The sequence below is a fragment of the Lithobates pipiens genome, unplaced genomic scaffold, assembly GCF_037356315.1.
Source record: "Lithobates pipiens isolate NorthernLeopardFrog02 unplaced genomic scaffold, aLitPip1_a1.2 Scaffold_13, whole genome shotgun sequence".
In the NCBI taxonomy this organism is placed as follows: Eukaryota; Metazoa; Chordata; class Amphibia; order Anura; family Ranidae; genus Lithobates; species Lithobates pipiens.
This window is the reverse complement of record NW_027507718.1, coordinates 77,338,677-77,365,045: the sequence shown is the minus strand read 5'-3', so window position 1 is coordinate 77,365,045 and position 26,369 is coordinate 77,338,677. Positions and strand designations below refer to the sequence as shown.

The window sequence follows — 26,369 nt, the reverse complement described above, 5'->3', positions numbered from 1 at the left end:
ACGGGTGGACATCATGTCACTAATTATGTGACTTCTGAAGGTAATTGGTTGCACCAGAGCTTTTTATGGGTTTCCTAACAAAGGGGGTGAATACATACACACATGCCAATTATCATTTTTTTTATTTCTGAAAAATAGTTTTATGTATATATTTTTCTATTTTTACTTAGACCAACTTAGACTATTGTGTTCTGATCCATCACATATAATTCAGATTAAAAAGACATTGAACTAAAGGCTGTAATGTAACAAAATAGGTAAGAAGCCAAGGGGGGTGAACACTTTTGCAAGGCACTGTGTGTGTATGTATGTGTGTGTGTATATATATATATATATATATATATATATATATATATATATATATATATAATATTTTTATTTATTTATTTTTTAGGCTCCCTGCACTTTTGGGATTCTTGCTTAGGCACGAATGATGACCCTCGTTCAGTAGCCTTTTATGAACACTCACATCACACATCCCAAGATGCTTCGGGGTAGTTGCAGTGCATGAGCGTCATCAGGAGGAAGGCTGTCTGTTCTGGCTCTTACAGCTGCCCCCCTCGGTAATGTGCCGAAGTGCATGCTTGTCATCAGGGGTCAGCTGCAATAACTAGAAAGAGACAGCCGACTCCCAAATAAAGTAAGAGAGGAAAATGGTGGTGTGGGATTGGGTGAGCAGCAGTTAAACAGTGGATTACTGCAGTGCAGCTCTGGATTTGTTGATTGTGTGAGCATGTTTATAGATGACAACCCATTGGGAATTGAAAAAAAATATATAGAAAAAGGGGTGTTTACAGTATATATTTTTTGCGATTTATATAAGGTATTTTATTTCCAAATTAATATTTAATACAGGTTACACAGAGCATTATGGGTTTTTAAAGCGTGAACACAGCAGAAAGAAGCATTTTTCTTTGTCCCTCTCTAATTGAAAATCTGTATTGAACTCTACAGAGCAGAGAGACTTGTTCAGTTCTGCCTGTAAATGTGAGCTTGAAGTGGTTCTAAAGGCAGATGTTTTTTTAACCTTAATGCATTCTCCCCATTAAGGTAAAATAAAACATATGCATGCACTCTCTAGCCCCTTCTTATACTTACCTGAGCCCAATCGCGATCCAATGCTGTGCATGAGAACAGTGTCTCTCTTCCGCCTCATAGGCTCCTGCGGATGTCAATAGCAGGCGGGGAGGATGGGGTCGGGCCGAGCCCTGCTCTGTCAATCGACACACATGAACTTTCTATGGGGCACTCAGTAAGGAGGAGGAGCGAGTGGCGCCAGCGAGAGGGACCCTAAAAAGAAGAGGATTGGGGTTGCTCTGTGCAAAACCATTGCACAGGGCAGGCAAGTGTAGCATATTTGTCATTTTAATAAAAAAAAAGTATTTACAATCAATTTAAGCCTGCGGAGCTCTTTAAACAATAGACTTTGTGTTCCACCCGCTGAATAGAAATGTAAATATAAAATCTTCATATGCAATGGTATATTTATATGACTTAAAAAAAATGTGTTTTTGGTATAATAAAATGTGCAAAAATCCCCCTATACACCTGCCTACTGAAAAAAGTCCCAGTTTTTGACGTAACACATATAGGAGGGGAGAGCCTAATGTCATCCTGTGGCCATCTTGCTACAAAGCCGAATTCCGGCATATGTGTTTTAAGTTAGCACTGACGGCAGAGCTTCACTCTAAGTGTAATACTTATCTTTTATGTATTAAATCTTTTGTAAATGTACATTTTTGTTGCACACTGTATAATTACTTTACATTATGTTACTTTAAATATTCTGATTATTTTGGGCACAGGTCACATACTGTGGTTGCACAAATTGATTTTTGTATCACAGTGGTCCGATTTTAACAAATGTTTTATTTATTTTTTTGAGAATTATTTTGGGCCTGGCTTGCTCTTCTTTGTCTTTTCAGCAAAGCTGAAGTGACAGATATTTTAACTGTAATTTCTTTTAAAATATCTATGACTAAGACTTGCAGTTGGTATAGAACTCTGTACTACATCTGCCCATGCTACGTAGCCATGATTTGGATAGACCAGCAAAACTGTAGTGGTTCAGTACATCTGTAATGAAGCTGTTCGGCACAAAGGCCTTGTACTGTCAGCTAACAACCACCGCAGTATTCATATCCATATCTTTACTTGATTACTGATTTAACCTTGTCTACCCAGTGTTGACAAATGTCTGCAGTGCAGGGGGACAGCTGTGTGTTTTAGTCAAACCAAGCAGCAAAAAAAATACTGTAAATTTCTGTCTTGGTCTCTGGAGTATGCAGAGGAAGAGTCATACCTCAGGCTAAAGTAGACTAATAGTGCTGTCTCTGTTTTAATAGAGTTAAAATAGAAGCCTGCTGAATTTAAAAAAAAAAAGTTGACTTTAAAGTTGTTTTTTTTTATTTTTTTTATGTTAAACTTTAAACTGGTAATGTATTTATTGTATCTAATAATGTGTAATAATTAGTGTATACCAAGATAAACGTTTTAATCAGTTTGTGTCAATTAGTTTTTTTGTTTTTTTTTAGATACATTACAGCTCCATCTGCATATTACTGTACTGATCATATCCATGATGATCTGCTCCCAAACCATTTTATATCCTCAGAACATCCTTTTTTTTTTTTTTTTTTTTTTTTTTTTTTACCCAGTATAAACTGTTTGGTACATATACTGGCTTTCATCCATGGGTGTAACTTTAAAGAGTTGCTCCTTTTTATTTATTTTTATTTTTTTTAAGAAAAAAAAGCAATCCTGTCTGGGAGATCAACGTAAATTGTAGGGATCTTTTGTTGCAGATTCTTACCTGTTTCTTTGATTATGTCTATGTGCAAGGTAAATCTGAATGGGAGTGACATTGTCATTATTAATCCATTGATGCACTTGCTATGCTCTGAGGAACGTTTCAGGGTCTGAATCCCCTTAGAAGTAATGAACCCTTTGTTAGTATCCCCCCAAAAATGACATATTTGTTGCAGACGATGTCTAAAATCTGACTTGTATCTTAGTGCAGACCTATTTTTTTTTTTATTTGTGGAGCTACTCTCTGCAACATTCTTTAATGAGATCAGGGTAGGAAGCAGAGCCTTGATGCCCGGTGCTCACAGGCTGTGGGTTAAATGATGAGCTTCATTTAACAAATTAAAAGGAGTGGTGCTGGATTAGTGAGCCTTTGGGGAATGGCATGTTGCATCTTCATAAAATAAGTTTTATAAAAAATAGTCTCAGGGACCTAAAACTGAGGATTATTATACAATGAACTTCAAGCAGGAATTTAACCCCTTTGCTACACCACCAGCACAGCTCTCTATTGTTTGGTAAATGTGATGGACTGCCTCATTGTTTAACCACTTACAGACCGGAAGATTTGACTGCTTAACAACCAGGCCATTTTTTTGCGATATGGCACTGCATCACTTTACCTGACAATTGAGCAGTCGGGCAATGCTGCTGTACCCAAACAAAATTGAGGTACTTTTTCCCCCACAAATAGAGCTTTCTTTTGGTGGTATTTGATCACCTCTGCAGTTCTTATTTTTTGCGTTATAAACAAAGAAGTTTGCTATAATAAATATCCCCAAAAATGTCTTCATCAGTTTAGGCCGTTATATATTTTTCTACATGTTTTTGTTAAAAAAAATCGCAATAAGCGTATATTGATTGGTCTGCCCAAAAGTTGTAGCGTCTACAAACTATGGGAAAGATTTATGGCATTTTTATATATTTTTTTCTTTACTAGTAATGGCGGGCAGTGATCTGTGATTTTTAGTGGTACTGTGACATTGCGGCGGACAGATCAGACACTGTGACACATTTTTGGGACCATTGATATGTATACAGCGATCCGAGCTAAAAAATCCACTGATTACTGTGTAAATGTGACTGGAAGGGAGAGGGTTAACACTAGGGGGCGAACAAGGGGTTAAATGTGTTCCCTAGTTAGTGTTTCTAACTGTATGGGGATAGGACTGACTGGGGGAAGGAGACATATCGTAGTTCCTACTTACTAGGAACAAATGATATGTCTCCTCTCCCATGACAGAACAGGGATTGGTGTGTTCACACACACACACACAAATCCCTGTTCTATCTCTCGTTCCCGCAATCACAGGTGGCTGGCGGCGATCGTACCTGCCGACCACACGCATCAGGTCCCCCGCCGCGGGCGTCCATCCGGTGGCAGGGGGAGGCATAACTGTACAGTGATTCGCAGGAACATGCCACTTTGCTGACGTTTATCGCCGTGAGCCTGTTTAAATAGTTAACCTCTTAGTGCCGGCGCTCCTGGCCCTTTAAGAGGTTTTACGACGCTGGGAGGCCGAAGTGGCTTAAGATCACATGACTGCTGTGATTGGCTGCCATGGCGGTCACGTGGTCCGAAAGCTCCCGATCACAACGAGCAATCGGGAGCTTTTGGTTAGTAGGTGGTAATTCGGCACAGGTGTATAGCCAGCAATTCACACAAATATGCGGCCGCTAGGCACCAGGCTTCGAGAGGCCATATATTTGTGTATGGCTGGCGCCAAGGGGTTAATAGGCAAGGGAGATGTGAGGGCTGAATTCTTATGAAGTCCGCATTTCCATAATAAAGCTTATACAGTAGTTAGTGCAAACACAGGAGGTTACTGCTATAAAATTTAGCTGCCAATTTATCATCCTAAACCTCTCTATGGGTTTGCTTCAACTCTGGTCCTCAAGCAACTCTAAAGGTGCCCTCACACTGTTCAATCTGCATCAGAAATATTTAAGCATGTATTGCTTTCAGACATTTTCAGGTCAAATTAAAAAAAAATGCATTAGACACCTTTCTTTCAAGTAAAAACAAAATGCCAGAACATGAATAAAAAAAATAAAAAAAATGCTTGTCTATTTAAAGCTGGCCATACATTCTACGTTTTTCTTGTACAATTTCACTGTACATTTACCAAAACCGTATAACATGAGGTCAAACTTAAACCCTTTCCATTTGTATGCAATCAGACAGGCCCTTGCACTACATAGTTGAAGGTAAATCTAAAGGAAATTGAATAAGAAAATTGTATAATGTATCACCAGATTAAGTAATTTTCACAAATGATAATTAATATAATCATATAATTATGATTGCAACTACCTGGTGGAGTGGAAAACATGCACTTTGGGTAATAAAGAGTGTAGAGGACCATCAGCTACACTCACACTGGAAAGTTACTATAGTTTTCATCAGCTGTACACATACATTTTGTTGCAGCAGCAAGAGTTATGGTACAGATCTAGAATTTCAACAGGAAGCTACTGCCATGCAACGGGTTAAAGAAACAATAAAAGAAGGGGAACGCATATAGAGTCTTAGCAAATTGACTAATTTAATTATCTGCCTGGCATACACACTGTCTTGTACTGAAAACAAGGATCTATTCTTTCCTCCCTCTCAGGAGCAGGCTTTTCTTTAAAGTCAGTAGTTGATAGGGACACCTGAAGAGTTCATGGGTTTCAGTGACCTTTTACTATGGACCGGCTTCCAGTCAATTCATGTTTTCCTCACAGTCAGACAGCTGTTTATTACTGTGTCTTCCCGCACTCTCTGCAATATTTTCTACTGAGACCTCGAGCAGCTTGTTAGTGGGAACTAAATATTGATTTGGCATCCTGTCGATGCAGAAAGAATGAAAAAATTTCCACCAGAGGCCCCTCAAACATTTTCCTATCGACATTTTCTGGGCAGAGTGGAAAGCTGCATAGAGGATGACAAGGCCGAGACTAGTTGAAATCCCGGAGGGTTCAGTTGAGACTGCTGCTGTGACCTGTGTGATACTTTTTTCTTCCCTTTCAAGTATCTCTTTTTCTGCACACATCTAGTCAGCTGGGAGGATCCCCTCTTGCAAGTGATCAAGGGCAGTTTATTGGCAGGTGAGAGCCCTGCTTCTCAAGCCATAGATTTGCTTTTGTTTTGACATCATTTACAAGAATTCATGAAACTTTTCTTCTGTTTCATGTAAGTTTTCCCCGTCTGTGAAATAATCCTACATAGTGTGAAGTCTATTGAAATATTTGATACTGTATGTATTCATGATACATGCTGCTGAGAGGGGAGCATTAAGCAGCGGATGTCATATGCCTACTGTAAATCATTACAAGGCAACTGCTTTATACTACTTTAAAGTTGCACTTTTCATTTGCTGTTTAGTTCATTTTATTCATTCTTGCTTATGATCGGGTACATACCAAAAAAGTCTTGTAATTATTTGCATTGTATGTTACTCGCAGAGTGTTAATGATGTCACTAGTGTATGTGTTCTGGTTTGCTATATTCTTGGAAGCTAATTGTAATAGTTGCATCATCTCTATGCTGCGCTTATTTTTGTAGGGCTGTACACATTCCCAGAAGTCTGATTCGCCTATAAAACAATAACATTTGTCGAGAGAGAAATATGCTGCCATTGATGGCGACCTTTTTCCCAAAATGTTAGTTGCCTGTCTGTTATGTTATTACCTTGTCTTTCGGGCACTTTCCAGGTTGCTGACTCTAACTTTACTTTACCATATGCTTGCTTTAGGCATTTGGGCACAGCCAGGTATCTAGCATTTTCTGGAGGAGTTTACCAATGGTAGACATATGACATGACAAATGTATCTCATGACAGATGCTTTGAAAATAGCAGATGGGTCTTGGATTATTCTGAAAGGCTTTGAAATATTCAGTGTAAACGAGCATTTTTTTCATAAACATAAAAGTATTGATTTCTTTGCTTTTGTTCATTTGCACAAGCCTTTTTAACTGCAGTAATGAAGTTCATAACATTTTTATTTCAAGATGAACTATCGTCGTCATATCATACACCCATATTAACATATCCATCAAATTTCATTTCAGCAACACTCACCAAGCTATAGGCAATTTATTGTTTTCCAAGAGCCTAAAGTCACCTGAGACTATCCAATGTTGTGCTAGAATTAATTTGTTCATTTCTTTATGTAGACTATTAAACAAATATTGGTTTCAGATAGAAAATCTGAGCTTAACGTGTCAAAAACTGGTTGTTGGAACATCTCAAAGGTGCAGATTGGTTCCCCCACTTAGTTTTAAAATGTTATTGTCCTAAATTGCACCACCTATAATACTGCTTATTATCCTCCCGGAGCTGACCATAGATTCTCTATAGACGGGAGTCTTCCTCTGACTTCTGTACATCTGCTAATGATAACTATACGAATGTTGGTTGTTGCACCAGACCATTTAACGCTGCTGTGTAAAATATGGTGTCTTTGCGAGTGAGGTCCATGGAATATAATTGTCCAGTAGTATTGATTTAATTGCCTGCGTTTATTTGTGGACTCCTAATTATTGACTGGAGGTAAATTTAATAGAGCAGTCTTTATGAACACTAGGAAACCACTGCCGCTGCAGTTTAACATAATGAACTGCATCATATCCCTTTAGATCATTTCAAGCTCATTTTATTCCTCTATGACAGAACAGTAATGTTTAAAGAGTCTTCTTTTTTTTTCTTTTTTTTTTTTTTTACAACTCCTTCTTCGAGTTTAGGGTGAAATAAAAGACAGGGAGTGGGAAGTTCCCATTTACTAATCCGTAATTGCTCTTTACAATTTAACTGCAGGGAGTCTGCAACCTTCAGTGAACCATTAGTTCATTTATTGTTACCTTCCATTAAGATTTATTTTGGGGGGGATCACATAGTACTTGAAATGTGAACTCTTTAATTGAAGAGGTTTATTTCTCCTTTAATTAGAATTTTTTTTCCCATTTGTTTTATGTGTTAAGGGCTCACCATACACACAGCCTGCCATTAATATTAAAAATGTGCATTCTAGAATGCGGCGCGATTGAAACACTAGCGAGCAGTTATCAGACAGTACAGCAGCGAGAGAAGATCTTCTGTTGCACAGGTTAACCATTGCTCGTTCAAGTATTATTATGGGAGGATTCCCATGACAGGTTACATTGCATGCACCACTTCAGGATCTCTAGCCTATGTGCATATCAGAGCCAGCACTACAAAATCAGTATGCCTGCATTATTCTTTACTCAACTTAATCTATCTATCTGAACAAATAAGAAGACAATAAAAAAAGTTTGTTACAAATAGCCAATAATATTTCAATCCATGTTTCAGGCTCGCAGTCTTGCTAACTGCATATTGCAAACTGACTTTAGTTTCACAAAGTGAAATAGAAAAATATCAAATATAAATGATTATTATTGTTCTCAGTGATTGACAGTTGTATGAGATTACACTAACAAAATATGTCTTATCATGTAATTTTAATTCCAGAAAACTGGAAAAGAGGATTATGGAGTGTGAGGTAGACCATATTAGACATTAGTTATATACTGCATTTAAACATTGGTAATGTCTGAATGGGTTAACCGAGTGTTTTCGTGGAAGAAAAATATAACTTTAATGTCTAACTACTAATCAGCTCTTTGTTCAGTAACACTGATTGTCAGATTTTAACTTGAACTTCCTGCAAATTATTTTGATGATTGTGTATCAAGTTAGATCACATTTCAAAACCTACAGTTTTATGGCAAGTGCAGTTTGTGCTAATTTGTACAGAAAACATATTGGGGGTAAGAAGAGGGTACATTATTTAAGTTTTTTTTTTTTTTTTTTTTTTTTTTTATCATTCAGGCAAGAATTTAACTTATATGAAATTAAATGTTAAAAATTACATATAAACTAATAGGCAACACAAAATTTGTCACACATCAGTTGTAAAAAATACCCAGAAAAGTGGCCATTTTTTTTTATTTTTAAACGATCAGAATTTTTAAGATCATCTTACATTTTGAATCCGTTTTACCTGTCCCTAACACAAAAAAATTAACTTGCACAACCTACGTATTCAAGCAATATGCAGTTCTTTTTTCCTCAAAACTTCTGATCTTTTGTGAAAAAGAATAGAGCCTATTACTGGTTGCAGCGATATACCATCACTTCCACACAAACACTGCAGGTTCACCTCACTCTAGGATGTTTTAACTGTCATCGTGTACACACACATATATATATATATATATATATATATATATATATATATATATATATATATATATATATATATATATATATATAATAATTGGAGCTAATCTGCTTCCTAAAATTAGCAATTCATCATCCTGAGATTCACACAGCTCTGCCACACAGCACAGCCATTTTGGAGAGCTCACTTTACAACTGCTGATCCCCTCCGTGCCCACAGCTTGTGATTGGACAATGAAGGAGCAACAGCATACTGATGAGTTAATTACTCTGCTCTTGCCTCCTGTAAGCATGCTCTTCAAAAGCAGATATACACTGTAACAGTGTATATTTTGCTCTCATTTGAAAATGAATGTAATTATCTTATAATGAACACAACTGCACTATTGCCGTGTCTTTCTTTTTATCCGTCTGGTTTTTAAAGCTAACACTAATTACATTAAATGCATGCAAGCCTCAAGCTGGGAGGCAAGTCAACTGCAGCATGCTTTAATGGAAAAATGGCTTATCAGCACTAAGAAAGTATGAAGGCTGCCTTTGCTGAGCTCCATGCTAGTTCCATGGTTGTCTGGCAGTTTCAGTAGCTTCAGTATTATTGGAATCGCTGATCCAGAACAATTATGTCGGTTGAGTTCTGGCATCTTGGAGATGTTCCTGATCTGTATGCTGGAATGTACTCAAACTAGAGACAACAAAACTACTACTACTTTCAAAAGGTGCTCAACTATGGAAGCCTATGTACTTCAAAGGCTTTCTTAAAAATCAGTTGGAGAGGTGTTTGAGATTCTTTTAATATATTCTTGACCTGCATTTACATTGACTAGTATAGCAGAAAAAAAAATAGTTTAGAAGTAACAGAATAAAGTGTGCTGCATTTGTAAAAAAAAAAAAAAGCAAATAAAATGCAACAGTAAACATAAGAGAATGCTGCCCTGTAATATTCAGTTTAAAATGTAAATCTTGGGTTCCAAATCCATCTAAGATGCCTCACAAAGGCAGGTAAGAAATCAAAACCGAAGTTGCAGGGGCCACAAACTAACAAATCTGTCACTAAATGAGAGGCAGGGAAATTCGCACTAGATAGGTACCTGACCTGTAGATAGCTTGCTTGATAAATCCCACTCGCATTATAGCCTAACTCAGCAACTGATTTTTTGTCTCAGCACGGTTTGTTCTGCTTTGGCTTATAAATATGCTGCGTACTTATGTGAATACACTCTGGGAACCGCAATGTCAAGCAGATCAAACAACCTTACTGCTAACTTGTGAGGTGGACAAATACTTCCGTAGCAATACATTGTGGGAAAACAAATAAGGTGAAATCTGAGGCGTTCCCACGTTGGGAAAATAGGTTTTCTTAACATATCACCTGGGTTTACCAACTGCTTTATCAGTCACATGCGTGGCTTCTGTATATTGTAGCCAGTGTTGGAAGGTTTTTACTTCATGTCTTTTCTACATCTTAGAAAGAAGTGCTTGCAGCCATGCAAAAATATCCTGTAGTTCAGGCTTTCTCCACATGTTTAACATGAAGGAACCCTGCAAATGGCTTTCAGGTTTCAGGGAACCCCTGTTAATATATTGCGACATCTCTCTGCCTGGGGATCTTGGCAGTTGATTGGATAGATTGATAGCAGTGCAGCCATTGGCTCCCGCTGCTGTCAATCAAATCCAGTGACAAGGGGGAAAGTCCTGCATTGGCCACCTATGGGTGCCAAATGCTGGACTCGGGAGCGTGCCCGCAAGGTAATCCCCCGGGAGAGCGCTTCTCCCAGGGTGTTATCTGAAGCAGAAGGAGCCGAGAGGGCCGCCGAGGTACCCCAGAAGACCAGGATCAGGGCCAAAAACAAGCTGCACAGTGGAGGTGAGTATTATATGTTTGTTTTGTTTTTTTATTAACTTTAGTGTCATTTTAAGCTCACGAGACATTAGTGTAAACAGTGAGTAAAATGAAAAATGCTAAAAGAATGTGGAGTACCTGGTGTATTTGACATCAATGTCTGCCTTATATCCAAAAATATTATTTTTAGTAATAATAATGAAATGATACAAATAATAATAATGGCCATAAAAAATTATAGTGTTCCTTACATTTGGTGGTCAGTGGAAAAGTGAACCCTTACAATGATAGTCATTGGGAGACATTTCCCCTTATACTGCTGGTTAATAAAGAGCTCTAGTACACAAGTGGTAAGAATGCTCCTTACATTGGTGCTCAGTAGGAAGAATGCCAACTTTATAGATAGGTAGTTGAAAAGAACATTAATAGCTTATCTGAAAGGCAGAAATCGCTAATTGCTCAAAGAAAACCCTACCAACCTCTGGAGGAACCCTAGTATAGAAAGACTTATGTAGATGATATGGAATGACAGGAACAGCTATTCAAATCATTTAACTTATTTAATTATTTTTAGGACCCAGCAGGTGCATGCTATGCTCTGTACAATGTGTCCCACTGGGGTGAACTGTGCAGGGGTCATGCGATGCGTTGTTTATATTTTCTATTATTTTATTGAAATGTCACAACTCTAGGCACCACAGTGTGTTGTGATGCGGTGTAGTCCTGCTTATTTTCAGCACACACTGAAGCACAGCTTTGATTTGTCAACTGAAACAAAAGAACATAAGACAGATTGCCTTGTCTGTGTATTGGGACTGCTTTGGGCAAAGCCACCCAATGTGGCTGGTGTGAATGAGCCCTTAGTCTAAATACTAGAGAAACAGCCACACAGGGATATAGTTGTGCAGGGTCATTAACAGACAACCATAGCCATCTGTGACTAGCACTGAATAGAACGTGAGGTTTGCAGTTTTTAGCACGTTATGAGACAATTTAGGTCACATGGCACACAGAATTTCAAATTGTACAGCAGTCATTTCTATATTTTGGTTCTAAGTTCTTTTAGCGGCATTCAGATGTATAGTAAAGACCTAAATTAATGTGTTTTATAGACTATGAAGGAGGTGGCAGCTGTATATAAAATAATGCGGACTATAGAGGAGAACAAGACAGCTGGTAGCATTCTATGCATTAAGACAAAAAAAAAAACCTTCTGTGTGCAGCAGCCCCCCTAATATGTACCTGAGGTCCATCTAGATCCAGTGATTTGCGCAAGAGACTCGGCTTTCTGCGACTCCCCTCCTCATTGGATGAGACAGCAGCAAATCGCCATTGGCTCCCGCTGCTGTCAAAGTCAGTGAGCCAATGAGGAGAGAAAGGGGGCGAGCCGGTCCACAGCTCCATGTTTGAATGGACACAGGGAGCTGTGACTCAGCTTGGGTGCCCCCCATAGAAAACTGCTTGCTGTGGTGGCTCTCAGTAGGAGGGGGGTGGACCAGGAGCTCCAAAGAAGGACCCGAGAAGCGGAGGATCTGGGTCGCTCTGAGCAAAACCACTGCACAGAGCAGGTAAGTATAGACATGTTCGTTATTTTTATTGAGGAAAAAAAACAAAATTTTAGTAACACTTTAATAATCACCTGCAAAATATTCTGAAAAACATATTTGCCTATGATAAGAGTGGCAGCTACAGCAATAGCATTAAGGGCTGGTTCACATCAGTTGCAGTTCAGTACGTTTTTATTCTGCATCAAATAGGCATGGACAGTGTTTACCATGGATTCCAATAACCCTAGCCCACAACCAGTCGGCAGTCGGTTCCAGTGCAGTCAACAAAAGTAGAACCTGCTGCATTGTTTTCTGCACGGACCATATTTGTCACATGGAAATATTTAAAATATTTATCAAAAAACACATACAGTTGGGTCCATATATATTTGGACACAGGCACAATTTTCATACTATTGGCTCTGTATGCCACCACAATAAAATTAAAACAAAACCATCCAAATTCATTTGAAGTGCAGACTTTCAGCTTTAACTCAAGGGGTTGAATATACAGTATCTGACAAAAGTGAGTACAGCCCTCACATATTTGTAAATATTTCATTATATCTTTTTATGTTACAACACTGAAGAAATTACACTTTGCTACATGTGTAAAGTAGTGAGTGAACAGTTTGTATAAACCCTTGTACACAAGGTCGGAGATTCCGACAACCAAATCCGTCGGATTTTGTCCGAAACTGTTGCATACACACGGTCGGAAAATCCAACATGATGACGTTATTTCGTTACGACAGGACTACGTTCATGCTAGTAGCGAATAGCTTTGGTGTAGGAATTTGATCTGAGCATGCGTGGCACTTTGTCCGATCGGAAATCTCTATTTTGTCAGAAAAATTTACCAACAAGTTGGAAAACTTGGTCCATCCAATACTCCGACGGAAACAGTCCAATGTAGACCACACACAGTCGGAATATCCGACAAAACGGTCCGATCGGACACATTCCGTTGGAATCTCCGACCGAGTGTACAAGGGCTAACAGTGTAAATTTACTGTCCCCTCAAACTAACTCAACACACAGCCATTAATGTCTAAACTGCTGTCAACAAAAGTGAGTACACCCCTAAGTGAAAATTTCCAAATTGGGCCCAATTAGCCATTTCCCCTCCCTGGTGTCATGTGACTCATTAGTGTTACAAGGTCTCAGGTGTAAATGGGGAGTAGGTTTGTTAAATTTGGTGTTAATGCTCTCTCTCATACTGGAAGTTCAACATGGCACCTCATGGCATAGAACTCTGTGGATCTGAAAAAAATAATTGTGGCTCTATATAAAGATGGCCTAGGCTATAAGAAGATTGTCAGGACCCTGCAACTGAACTGCAGCACAGTGGCCAAGACCATACGTCCATTTAATAGGACAGGTTCCACTCAGAACAGGACTACGTTCATGCTAGTAGCCAATAGCTTTGGTGTAGGAATTTGATCTGAGCATGCGTGGCACTTTGTCCGATCGGAAATCTCTATTTTGTCAGAAAAATTTACCAACAAGTTGGAAAACTTGGTCCATCCAATACTCCGACGGAAACAGTCCAATGTAGACCACACACAGTCGGAATATCCGACAAAACGGTCCGATCGGACACATTCCGTTGGAATCTCCGACCGAGTGTACAAGGGCTAACAGTGTAAATTTACTGTCCCCTCAAACTAACTCAACACACAGCCATTAATGTCTAAACTGCTGTCAACAAAAGTGAGTACACCCCTAAGTGAAAATTTCCAAATTGGGCCCAATTAGCCATTTCCCCTCCCTGGTGTCATGTGACTCATTAGTGTTACAAGGTCTCAGGTGTAAATGGGGAGTAGGTTTGTTAAATTTGGTGTTAATGCTCTCTCTCATACTGGAAGTTCAACATGGCACCTCATGGCATAGAACTCTGTGGATCTGAAAAAAATAATTGTGGCTCTATATAAAGATGGCCTAGGCTATAAGAAGATTGTCAGGACCCTGCAACTGAACTGCAGCACAGTGGCCAAGACCATACGTCCATTTAATAGGACAGGTTCCACTCAGAACAGGCCTTGTCATGGTTGACCAAAGAAGTTGAGTGCATGTGCTCAGCGTCATAACCAGAGGTTATCTTTGGGAAATAGACGTATAAGTGCTACCAGCATTGCTGTGGAGGCTGAAGGGGTGGGGGGGGGGTCAGCCTGTCAGTGCTCAGACCATACACCGCACACTGCATAAAATTGGTCTGCATGGCTATCGTCCCAGAAGGAAGCCTCTTCTAAAGATGATGCACAAAAAAGCCCACAAGCAGTTTGTTGAAGACAAGCAGACTAATGCCCTGTACACACGTTCAGAAACTCAGACGGAAAAGGTCAGATTGGATTATATTGTTGGAAAATCCGATCGTGTGTGGGCTTTATCTGACTTTTTCCATCGGAAATTCTGACGCAAAAAATGTGAGAGCAGTATCTAAAATTTTCCGACAAAAAAATCCGATCGGACTTTTTCCGATCGTTTGTAGAAAATTTCTGATGGACAAAGTGCCACGCATGCTCAGCCTAAATTACGAGACCAGATCTATTGGCTACTAGCCTCTATGTAGTCCCGTCGTATGCAACGAACATCCCCTCATTCCAAACGATTGGATTTTACGACAACTTTGTCTGACCATGTGTATGCAACACCAGTTTTGGACAAAATCCATCGGAAAAAATCAGACGGATTTTGTGGTCGGAATGTCCGACCGTGTGTACAAGGCATTAGGACATGGATTACTGGAACCACGTCCTGTGGTCTAATGAGACCAAGATAAATTTATTTGGTTCAGATGGTGTCAAGCATGTGTGGTGGCACCCAGATGAGGAGTACAAAGACAAGTGTGTCTTGCCTACAGTCAAGCATGGTGGTGGGAGTGTCAGGATCTGGGGCTGCATGAGTGCTGCTGGCACTGGGTAGCTACAGTTTGAGGGAACCATGAATGCCAACATGTACTGTGACATACTGAAGCAGAGCATGATCCCCTCCCTTTGGAGACTGGGCCTCAGGGCAGTATTACAACACAATGACCCCAAACACACCCCCAAGATGACCACTGTCTTGCTAAAGAATCTGAGGGTAAAGGTTATGGACTGGCCAAGCATGTCTCCAGACCTAAACCCTATTGAGCATTTTCAAATGCAAGGTGGAGGAGCGCAAGTTCTCTAACATCCAGCAGCTCTGTAATGTTGTCATGGAAGAGTAGAGGGGGACTCCAGTGGCAACCTGTGAAGCTCTGGTGAACTCTATGCTCAAGAGAGTTAAGGCAATGCTGGAAAGCAATGGTGGCCACACAAAATATTGACACTTTGGGCCCAATTTGGACATTTTCGCTTAGGGGTATTTTCACTTTTGTTGCCAGCAGTTTAGACATTAATGGCTGTGTGTTGAGTTATTTTGAGGGGGCAGACAATTTACACTGTTATACAAGTTGTGCACTCACTACTTTTCATTGTAGCAAAGTGTCATTTCTTCAGTGTTGTCACATGAACAAATATAATAAAATATTTACAAAAATGTGAGGGGTATACTCACTTTTGTGAGATACTGTAAATATTAAGTACAAATGTTAGGGACTACAACCATTTCTATACACAGTCCCCCTAATTTTCAGGGGCTCAATTGTGATTGGACAAATGAATATAATCATAAATAAAATATTCATTTTTAATATTTTGTTGAAAATCCTTTACTGGCGATTACTTCCTGAAGCCTGGAACCCATGAACATTACCAAAGGCTGGGTCTCCTCCTTTCAGATGTTTTGCCAGGCTCTAACTGCAGCTGTCTTCAGCTGTTCTTTGTGAGACTTTTTGCCATCAGCAAGTGAAATGCATGCTCAATAGGGTTGGTGAAATGCATGCTCAATTGGGTTGAGATCAGGTTATTGACTCTGCCATTGCAGAATATTCCACTTCTTTTCCTTCAAAAGCTCCTGGGTTGCTTTTGCAATGTGTTTTGGTTCATTGTCCATCTGTACTGTGAAGAGCTGTCCAATCAACTTTGCTGCATTTGCCTGAATCTGGGCTGACAGTATATATCTAAACACTGCAGAATTCATCCGACTGCTTCTGTCTTCAGTCACATCATCAATAAACATGATGTAAAACATGGTGGAGGCAGTGTGATGCCACTGGAAGCCATGCATGCCCATGCCAAATCACACTGCCTCCCCCATGTTTTAACGATGATATGTGCTTTGGATCATGAGCTGTTCCAAGCCTTCTTCACACTTTTTTCTTCCCATCATTCTGGTACAGATTAATCTTTCATCTGTAAAAAGAATGCTTTTCCAGAACTGTTCTGGCTTTTTTAGATGTTTTTTGGCAAAGTCTACTCTGGCTTTTTTTCTATTCTTCAGGCTTATGAATGGTTTGCACCTTGTGGTGAATCCTCTGTATTTGGTCTCATGAAGTCTTATCTTGATTGTACACCTTGACAATGATACACCCACCTCCAGGAGAGTGTGCTTCACTTGTCTGAATGTTGTGAATGGGTTTTTCCTTTCCATAGAGCGGATCCTGCGATTGCCCACCACTGTTGTCTTCTGTGTACATACAGGCCTTTTTATGTTGCTGAGTTTACCAGTGCATTCTTATTTCCTCAGAATGTACTAAACTGTTGATTTGGCCACTCCTAATGTTGCTGCTATCTCTCTGATGGATTCGTTTAGTTTTTGAAGCTTGCATGGACAGCTCCTTTGAATGCATGATGTAGGTTCACAGCAATAGATTCCAAATGCAAATACCACACTTAGAATTGACTCCAGACCCTGTACCTGCTTAATTAACAGCATGCTGACCAGCCGCCACAGTTGTACTGTGGCCACATGGCTCGGCTGCGCGAATCACCGCCATGTTACGTCGCTGCTAGATCTGGCCACTAGGGGCGCGCTTGTGCCCCCTGCTCCCCCACTGAGGAGGCGATGCGGAGAACCGGGATCTGTTCTCTGAGGGAGAAAACATACTGATCGTCTGTTCATGCAGAGTATGAACAGCAATCTTTCATGTCCCTTACACACTCCCCTCCTCCCTTCAGTTAGAACACACAATAGGAAACAAATTAACTCCTTGTTCATCCCCAAGTTGTTAACCCCTTCAATGCCAGTGACATTTTTACAATAATCAATGCATTTTTATAGCACTGATCGCTGTACAAATACCAATGATCCCAAAAATGTGTCAAAATTGTCTGACGATGTTGCAGTCCCAATAAAAATCGCAGATCACCACCATTACTAGTAACTAACTTTTGTCCAAACCAATCAATATACGCTTATTTGGTTACCAAAAATATGTAGAAGAGTACTTATCAGCCTAAACGGAGGAAAAAAATCTTTTAATCTATTATAGCAAAAAGTTAAAAATATGTTTTTTTTATTTAAAATTGGCATTCTTTTTTTGTTTATAGCGCAAAAAATAAAAAACGCAGAGGTTATCAAATACCACCAAAAGAAATCTCTATTTGTGGGGAAAAAGGACATCAATTTTGTTTGGGTGCAATGTCGCACGACCGCGCAATTGTCAGTTAAAGCGACGCAGTGCCGAATCGCAAAAGGTGCTCAGGTCAGGAAGGGGGTCAAATCTTCCGGGGCTGAAGCGGTTAAAGAAGAAATAACAAAGATGTAGCCCACACCTGACCATGAAACCGCTTTTAATCCAATTGTCCGATTAATTTTGGCCCTTGGAAAAGGGGGGCTGGCAATTCCTAAGAGCTGTAATTCCTAAACCCTTCCTCCAATTTGGATGTATATACCATCAAATTAAACCTGAGATTGTGCACTGTTTTGGTAAATACCTGAAAATAATAAAATTGTGCCTATGTCCAAATATATATGGACCTAACTGTATGTCTTCAACTGAGATGAAGTAAAAACATGGAAAAAAAATAAAATAAATCACTGGAACATATAAAAAAAACGCACCAGAACACATCAAAAATTTGCATTAGCAAATTTTTATATCTTTTTTAGCTAGCCCTTCTAATCCTACTACTGTATATTTCCATTTTTTTGTAGTTATATGACAAAATAAAATATACATGTGTTGGGTCCTCAAAAATATATTGGTTTAGGCCATATAAAAACACAATATATGTGTGTAACAAAAGTGAAAAAGTCATCCCTAAGTGCCAGTTCACACTGGTGTGGCTTCAAAGTCGTCCGACTCTGAAGCCGCCCCGCACAGCACTGCAAGCCACTCCAAAGTCGCCCCATGTAGTACAGGAACCTTTTTCAAAGTCAGAGCGACTTGAGTCGCTCCCATTAAAATGGTTTTATTGGACTGCATGGATCGTGACTTTTCAGGCTGACAGGTCGCCCCAGTGTGGACCACCACTAATTCTTTAACAAAATCTAACTGATTGGAAATGGAACATGGCTAGACATAGCAATAAGTGTTTTGTTTTTTTACAAACATTTTTCACCATGCCCAGGGCCTGCATGATTTGGCACATAGATATTACTGGACAACCGAAAGCAGCATGTTTGTACACCATGGTCTCAAGAATCAAACACACACTTAGAATCACGTATCCAGTAAAGGATTGACTTAGATCATATCCTGGGAAAGAAATTAAAGATTTTTTTTGACATAGTTGTCCTGTAGGCATGATATGGTTAAAAATCTTTAGTATGTCTTTTCTTCTTTTTTTTTTTTTCCCCCCCATCACGGATGCCACTATGTAAGGTCTGTGGAAATGTTTCAAGGTACCCACTTTGTAAAAAAAAAAAAAAATCTTTGAGGCGCAACCTGCTAAAGCTTACACTAGTACTTACAAGGTTGTTTTATTAGATGTGAAACATATTATCTTTCGTGCATAATCAATAGGAAAAAAGTAAATTCCGACAGTCATTTTTATTAATGTCTCTGCTTCACTTGCATACTTTTTTCAAGAGACAGAACATAAGTCAGGCAAACACATATATGAGTATATGTTTCTTCACTGTTGTCTATAGTTCTTTTACTTCCAGCATCTTCTGTTTTATGGAAAGCCAGATGGCTTACATGACATTTATTCACTTCAAAACTGATGCACTACCCCCACCTTCTGGTAAACATATCAAATAGCACTTAACAGAAATACTTGGGTAACCCCTTTACGACATTCTAGAAAACAAAATATTGTATTACTATGCTGTACAAAATAAATTATTGCTCCCAGGAATATTATACTGATTTTAGCTGTTGTGAAATGGTAGTAAGAGGAATTCTCCTAACAAACACACCAGAGCACCAATGTTAATAAACTTTACTAAATTGTTAGCCCGTATTAGGACTCCCTAGCTTTCTATTTGGAGGAGAACATATACACCATACAGATGCACAAGGGCACATGACTTTTAAAAACAAATAGATTGTGCTTTAAATAAAACAAAGGATATATAAAGGTGGAATGACCAATGTTATTGATGAATTTTATATGTTACAGTTGAATTTTATACATTTAGTGGTCAGTATTTGTGATTGCAAGATATTTTTTGTTGAGATGTGATTTACTACTTTCTGAATATTGGCACTTAACTTGTTCTGTGAAGGAATCCTAACAGCTTTGACCAGCAATTCCTCTTAATGCTGGTGGAGACTGCAATAGACAATCCTGGACCCATCTCTAAGTCTCCATATTATTTCTGTGATGTGATGGGCACCTTCCTTTAGCAATTGAGAGGCTTGAAGGGTCAAGTTTAGCTTTTATGTGAAGACACAATTTGCATGAATCTCTGCTTGTTTTTACTTTAGAATTTCACTAATCCTAACTTCCACTTCTACATTTTTAAACCTTATGCCCACTTTGACTTACCTAGGTTTGTGAGAAGAATTGTATTCAAAGCTGAACTCCATGATACCTGCAAAATGTTACCTTTGCAGCTGTTTAGTATACATATAAGAAAGCTTGTTGTTTCTCAAAGAAAAAAAAAAGCCAAGTTAAGTAGAAATGTACCTTTGAAAGGGTTATGATGCAATTGCGCTTACATCTTTTAATGGGATTCTAAAGCTTAATTTTATAGATAGGATAATATCAGAGACCAGAGAGGCACGTCACATCTACTTTCTAAACAGCCCTGTGATTGCACACTACATTTCCCATGATTCCATGGGAATATTTTCTGTGAATGTGCTGGACAAATATGAAGTCCAATGGAAGTTGGTGGGTCAGACCAGCAGTCCAATGCCAGGGTCCTACCCACTAGAAGGACTAGGGTCCTTCTCAACCTAGGGGTCGATTGATGATTTGTCAGGGGTCACCGAATCCTGGGCTGTTCCTGAAGCCTGCACTGCTCTCCCAGCCTTTTTTGCGGCAGCCCAGCAGGGCTGTTCCTGGAGCTTTTGGCTGCCCAGCTGGGCTGTACCTGGATCCCGCGTCTACCCACTCAGCCATTTCGCAGCCACCCATTCAGGACACGACGTGGCTGGGGGGGGGGGGGGGCAGAGACTAGAGGTCATCTGACTGGTGAGGAATGTGAAGTGAGAGGGGCTGGGGGAGAGACCCTATCTCCTGATTTCGGCATAGATGTCACTGCTACGAGACACCACAAAGCCGGAGGCACAGTGAGTAACACTACCTGTGATTATAGTTGCCATTAAAAGTCCCCACTACAGTTCTCAGATCAGCAGATGACCTCGATCAAGAGCACTTAACTTGGCTGATCAGAAACCCCCCCCCCCCCCCCCAAGCACTGCTACTCATCCCATTCCCCCCACCAAGAGAAGGAATAAAAATAGAGAATACATGGAAGGGAGAGGGAAAGAGGGGGAGGAACAAAAAAAAAGGGAGAGAAAGAATAAGAGAGCAAGAAAGACAGCTAGAGAGAGGGATGGTAAGAAAAAACAAGAAGTTAGGATAGAGAGGGATAAAAGGGAAAGAGAAAGAGTGGTCCATCCCAAAATGTATCATAAGGGGTTTTAATACTGTACGAGTGGAAGGGACTCTGGGAATGCTAAATGTCTGTGGGTTAGGGAAATTACTTGTTTTGCCTTGGGTGCTGACAACCCATGCTACGAAAATAATTTTACTGTTAGAGGTCCCCACAACGTGGGAAATTTTATCAAGGGATCATGGCACTAGAAGGGTTGAGAACCACTGCACTAGATCCAGCAGCTGTGGGATGGCATCCTGCTTACTGTAACACATAACTAATTAAGTGTTAAGGGGAAGTTATAAGACTGATAGCCAGGAGAATAGCAGAGATGATATAGCAGATGGAAGATTTAGAAAAGGCAGAGAACTTGTATGAAACGAGTTAAAGAATATATCTGAGAATAGTCCTGCCCGGAGTTCAGGTTTAACAATAAAATAGGAAAAGCCATAATCCTATCGTAGTATTGTAATATACCAATGCAAGGCAATTAATGGCTGATAAAGGTTACAGGTCGGCAGCATTTGGAGGGAATCTGCCTCAAAGCATAGCATCTCCCACAATGCATTTCAAACATAAGCTGCTATTCTCTAAGTCATAATATACAGTATAATTACACATTGTCAATTTTATTCTGACTGAAGTTATTGTCATGAAACTGGAATCCATCAACAAAGTCCTTTTGTAAAGATATTTTATGTGACAGATTCTCTTCAAGACAAAATGTTTTTTGGTTTGTTTTTTACATTAATACTTTGCATAAAAAAATATAGGGTTACATGAGGGTGGTAGTAATTTGCACTTACATTACAACATTTTCAGTTTCATAAGTCATTTTCACTATGTCGTACAAGTAATTGCTTTACATTAAGTAACGTTTTCCATTCTATTTTTAAGCCCTTCAAAATAATAATTCCAAAAAATATTTTGGTTGTCACTTTTACTATAGCTTGGGGACTCTTGGTGTGGGATCTCAGCAGAGTTCTGCAACTAGAGTGACTGTCCATATTAAAGTCAAATTAGTGTATTTAAAGAGATCATATGTTTTAAGTCTTAGGCAGTCCATGAATTTGTCTTTTTGTTTTTCTTTTTCGTTCAACCAGCAGGTTGAAAAAAACTCAATTTCAAAAAGTAAACCCTGGTGGGTTCCACTTTACACACTCCGGCTCTGTGACTGTCCGGAGTCGCGTGACGTCACTCCCACGCATGGGCGCGGGAGCCACCAGTCACGGCATGACCCCTATTAGAAATGGCACGATGTGCCCTTTCTAAAGTGTGCATGCTCCGTAGACATCGGCACTCTTATTTTTTTGTAAATATCTCTAAACTGTGGAGGTTTAGGAGATATTTCAAGCACCTACAGGTAAGCCTATATTAAGGTAAAGGGTGTACAACCACTTTAATATGGATGAGAAATACTCCCCACTGAGCCTTTGTATTCTGACAGTGGGGAAACTCCCCCGCCATCAGAATACACTGATCAGTGCTGCTGGTTATACCCCGTGGTGCTAATCAAGCAGTGAAAATCCAAAAGGGTATTTGTACAGAAGTTGTTGGTATATTTGTACAACCTCCCTTCCCATAAATGGTTTGAAACTCGATCCAATAATTTCGATCCATGTATGTCAGTGTTTACCTTTTAAAGTAAATTTTGATAAGACTTTTACATTTTTACAAGCTAGATGTTATGAGTTTTTGTTTTATTAAATGTAGAGATTTGTATATGAGCTACAAGAGGGACCACTTAGTGGCTCAGTGCAATAACTGTTATTCAATCTTAGCATTTGTCATTAAATGTCAGGCGCACAAGGAGTGTACTGTTCTCATTGTGTCGTCTGTCTATTTGCACTGTAAAATACAATACAAACATTTACCATCACTACTACCAGCTAACTAGCATTAAAAATAGAGGTTTTTATTGCGTATATATATATATATGGAACCCACTAACTCTTTTCAAGGACCCTCTGTGGGGCATGGTCCCTAACTTCAGTATAACAGAGCTTCCATCTTGGGACATACATAGCAATGAATATATTTATGCATTGTTATACATGGTATAAGTAAGTCAAGATACATATTATTCTGAGGAATCATTTGTCCATTGTGCACCTAACTTTAAAAAAAGCTAGTTATAAATTAATTAGAACAGTTGCCTTGCCCTTTTTTTTTTTTTTTTATTGCTGGATTAGTCTTCTTCATCTGCTACTAAGCTGTGCTGGGCATAATTGCCCTTAAAAAATAAGTATAGTCAAAGCTTTTTTGCCTATACATCTCTTTTGGGTCACAGTAGTGCACTTAAGCCAGCCATAGACAGTTTGAATCTGGGCCGGTTCAGCAGGAACCAGCCAAGAGTTGTATGTGAAGGCTGATTGTACCCAAGTTAAACTTGGATACAACCAGCCTGGACTTTTCATGCAATTATTGCCAGCAGCTATAGCCGCCAGCGAGAATTACTGTGTGTTCTCCCAGCCAGGACGCCCCCCCTCCTCTCAAAGCAGGGGAACACAAAAGATGCACGGGAGGGATTCCCCCATCAACTGACTATGTTGATGGGGGAATCAAGCAATTTTCTCTCCTGCAACCATGGAATTGCACCATCTATGGCTGTTTTTTTTTTTTTCTGCACACCTTGGACCCTGCAAGATTTTCTAAAACACAAATGCATAGGAAATTATACTAGGCTGACCTATTTAATTTAAAGAGACCATATATTCCTTTAAAAGGAAACCTGCACTAACAGAAATATGGAGGCTACCACTTCTGACTTCCCGCAAATTATAATTGTTGCACAGTTGTCCTGTTTTATTACCATGAGCCACTGACCTGGAACAAGAATGCAGATTAGAAAGTCAGAGTGAAGTCAGGACCCCTAGTCTGCATATTAAGTTTGGTGTGTATCTTCCACAGGGTGGTCCTGAGGATACACCACAGAGTAAACATGCCACGTCCCGATATTTAGATGTATTAGAAAGCACAACAACTATTGTTGAAAGTGATGGACTTTTTAGGCATAAGCATAAATGGAAGAGAATCATTTTAAATTTAAAACAATATTTGATTTCTAAAAACAAACAATCGTTCAATGCCTCAGAGCATAATAGTTACACTGTCTAATATAACATGGGTACATCACATTTTTTTTTACATATATTCCCATATATATAATATATAATCAACATGGGGACATTAAAAAGAGCGGAACCAACAGCACAAAGAAAAATTTTTTACGAAAACAGTGTATCATAGATGACTGTTTTTTTTTTCCCCCTTCCCTTCCTTACATCCTCCCTCCTTCTCCCCTCTTTTTTTTTTTTTTTCTTTCACCTGGGAGCAAGTTTCTCTTTTTTTCCTATGTTATATAAGTTTTTGAAGTATAATTGCTTTTTTGTATGGTTCTTATAACAATTTATTTTAATGTTGTTTGTTTATTCTTAGAAAAACGTCATAAGCTCCTGATGAAGCGTTGTAGAGAACGCGTAACATGTAGAGCATCTCTGAGCTGAGTCATCTATGATACACTGTTTTCGTAAAAAAAAATTTTTGTACTGTTGGTTCCTCTCTTTTTAATGTCCCCATGTTGATTATATATATGGGAGTATATGTAAAACAAATGTGATGTACCCATATTATATTAGGCAGTTTAACTTTTATGCTCTGAGGCATTGAACGATTGTTTGTTTTTAGAAATAAAATATTGTTTTAAATTTAAAATTATTCTCTTCCATCTATGTTTATGCCTAAAAAGTCCATCACTTTCAACAATAGTTGTTATGTTTTCTAGTAACCCTGATCTGCATAGTTATTCCAGGTCAGTCACCCAAGAACTATTGGAAGTTGTTGCATCGGCATGGGGGCCAGGCAGATAACACTCTCACAAGGAAAGGTCGGCAATGGGAGTATCCATATTCTGTCAGAACAAGTTTCATTTTAGAATGGAGAGAGCTGAAAACTCTAGCAGTGACGTGTCCAATAGAAAAATTAAGGCAAGTGGTTCCAAGTAGAAGTCCAAACCAGTTTCAATAGTTTTGTTTTTCTTCTGTGTTCCAGGTTCCCTTTGCAGTGTACCTTATGGACCTTGTCAGAAGTAAGCTCAGTGAGAAGAAGAGGCTTGTAGAAGAATATGCTTTGATGAAAGGGAGAGACTCCAAGTGAATAACATCTGCAGTATTCACTCTGCACCTGTAAAGTTTTTAAGTTATTTTCTAAATAGTTATGTAAATGAAATATGAACAGTATATACATATTTATGTTTTACATGATATATAACATACTTTATTTTTTGTACCTGTGATGCATCAATAAATCATACATTCATGTGTATTGTTCGTTTTTAAGTGTATTCTTTAAAGCGGTTGTATACTCCTCTTGGACATTTTTACCTACAGGTAAGCCTATAATAAGGCTTACCTGTAGATAAAAATTAATATATCCTAAACCTGTATGGTTTAGGAGATATGTACCCTGCATGCAGCTGTTGACGTCAGCAGAGCACACGCAGTGAAGGTCCAGCATATCGTGCCGGAGGACTCACGCACGTGCAGGAGTGACATAATCATGGGGGCGGCACTCACAGCGCCGGAGCAAGCGACACCAGAAGAAATGGCGAGGCAACGTGTCAGCTGCCTCAGCGCTGACCAGGTCGGGCTGCTATAGCTTCGTTCTAAGGTAAGCATTTCTTAATGTGCGATGCATACTAGCACATTATGCCATTGTCATGTTTGGAAATATATAAAAAATTATGTTACGGAAGTAAATATATACCAAAGATTTCATGCTTTAAAATTGTGCATGCCCATGGGATGGCGACAGGCTATGTACATTATATTATCCATAGGCGATGCTTTAAAAGCCGTTACGGATTACCACTTTAGATTTACAGGTCTGGGTACTAGAATTATTGCTCTCTAGCTGACATTCATTGTGATACTCCATGGGTGGTGCTGGTTATGTACCAACGCGTGCATTCGCGAGCATAGGGCGAACTGGGGCGCTTAAAAAAACAATTTATTTTATTTTTTACACTATAAAAAAAAAATCACTTTTATTGTTATCACGACAAATGTTAACATCTCTTGTGATGGCAATAGCCACTGTCAGGCAGGCTCTGGTCAAGAATGATGGCGTGTGGCT

At 39.2% G+C, this 26,369-nt stretch overlaps 1 protein-coding gene across 2 annotated transcripts in view; it reads left to right on the top strand.

Annotated features, from left to right (window-relative positions):
* Positions 1–25,556, top strand: part of CNTLN (centlein) — a 580,120-nt gene extending 554,564 nt beyond the window's left edge. For both annotated transcript variants that reach the window (XM_077475235.1, XM_077475234.1), the window contains exon 27: positions 25,287–25,556. In XM_077475235.1, the coding sequence (XP_077331361.1) occupies positions 25,287–25,391 (105 nt within the window). In that variant the 3' untranslated portion in view covers positions 25,392–25,556. The remainder of the gene's footprint in view (positions 1–25,286) is intronic.
* Positions 25,557–26,369: the final 813 nt, after the last annotated feature.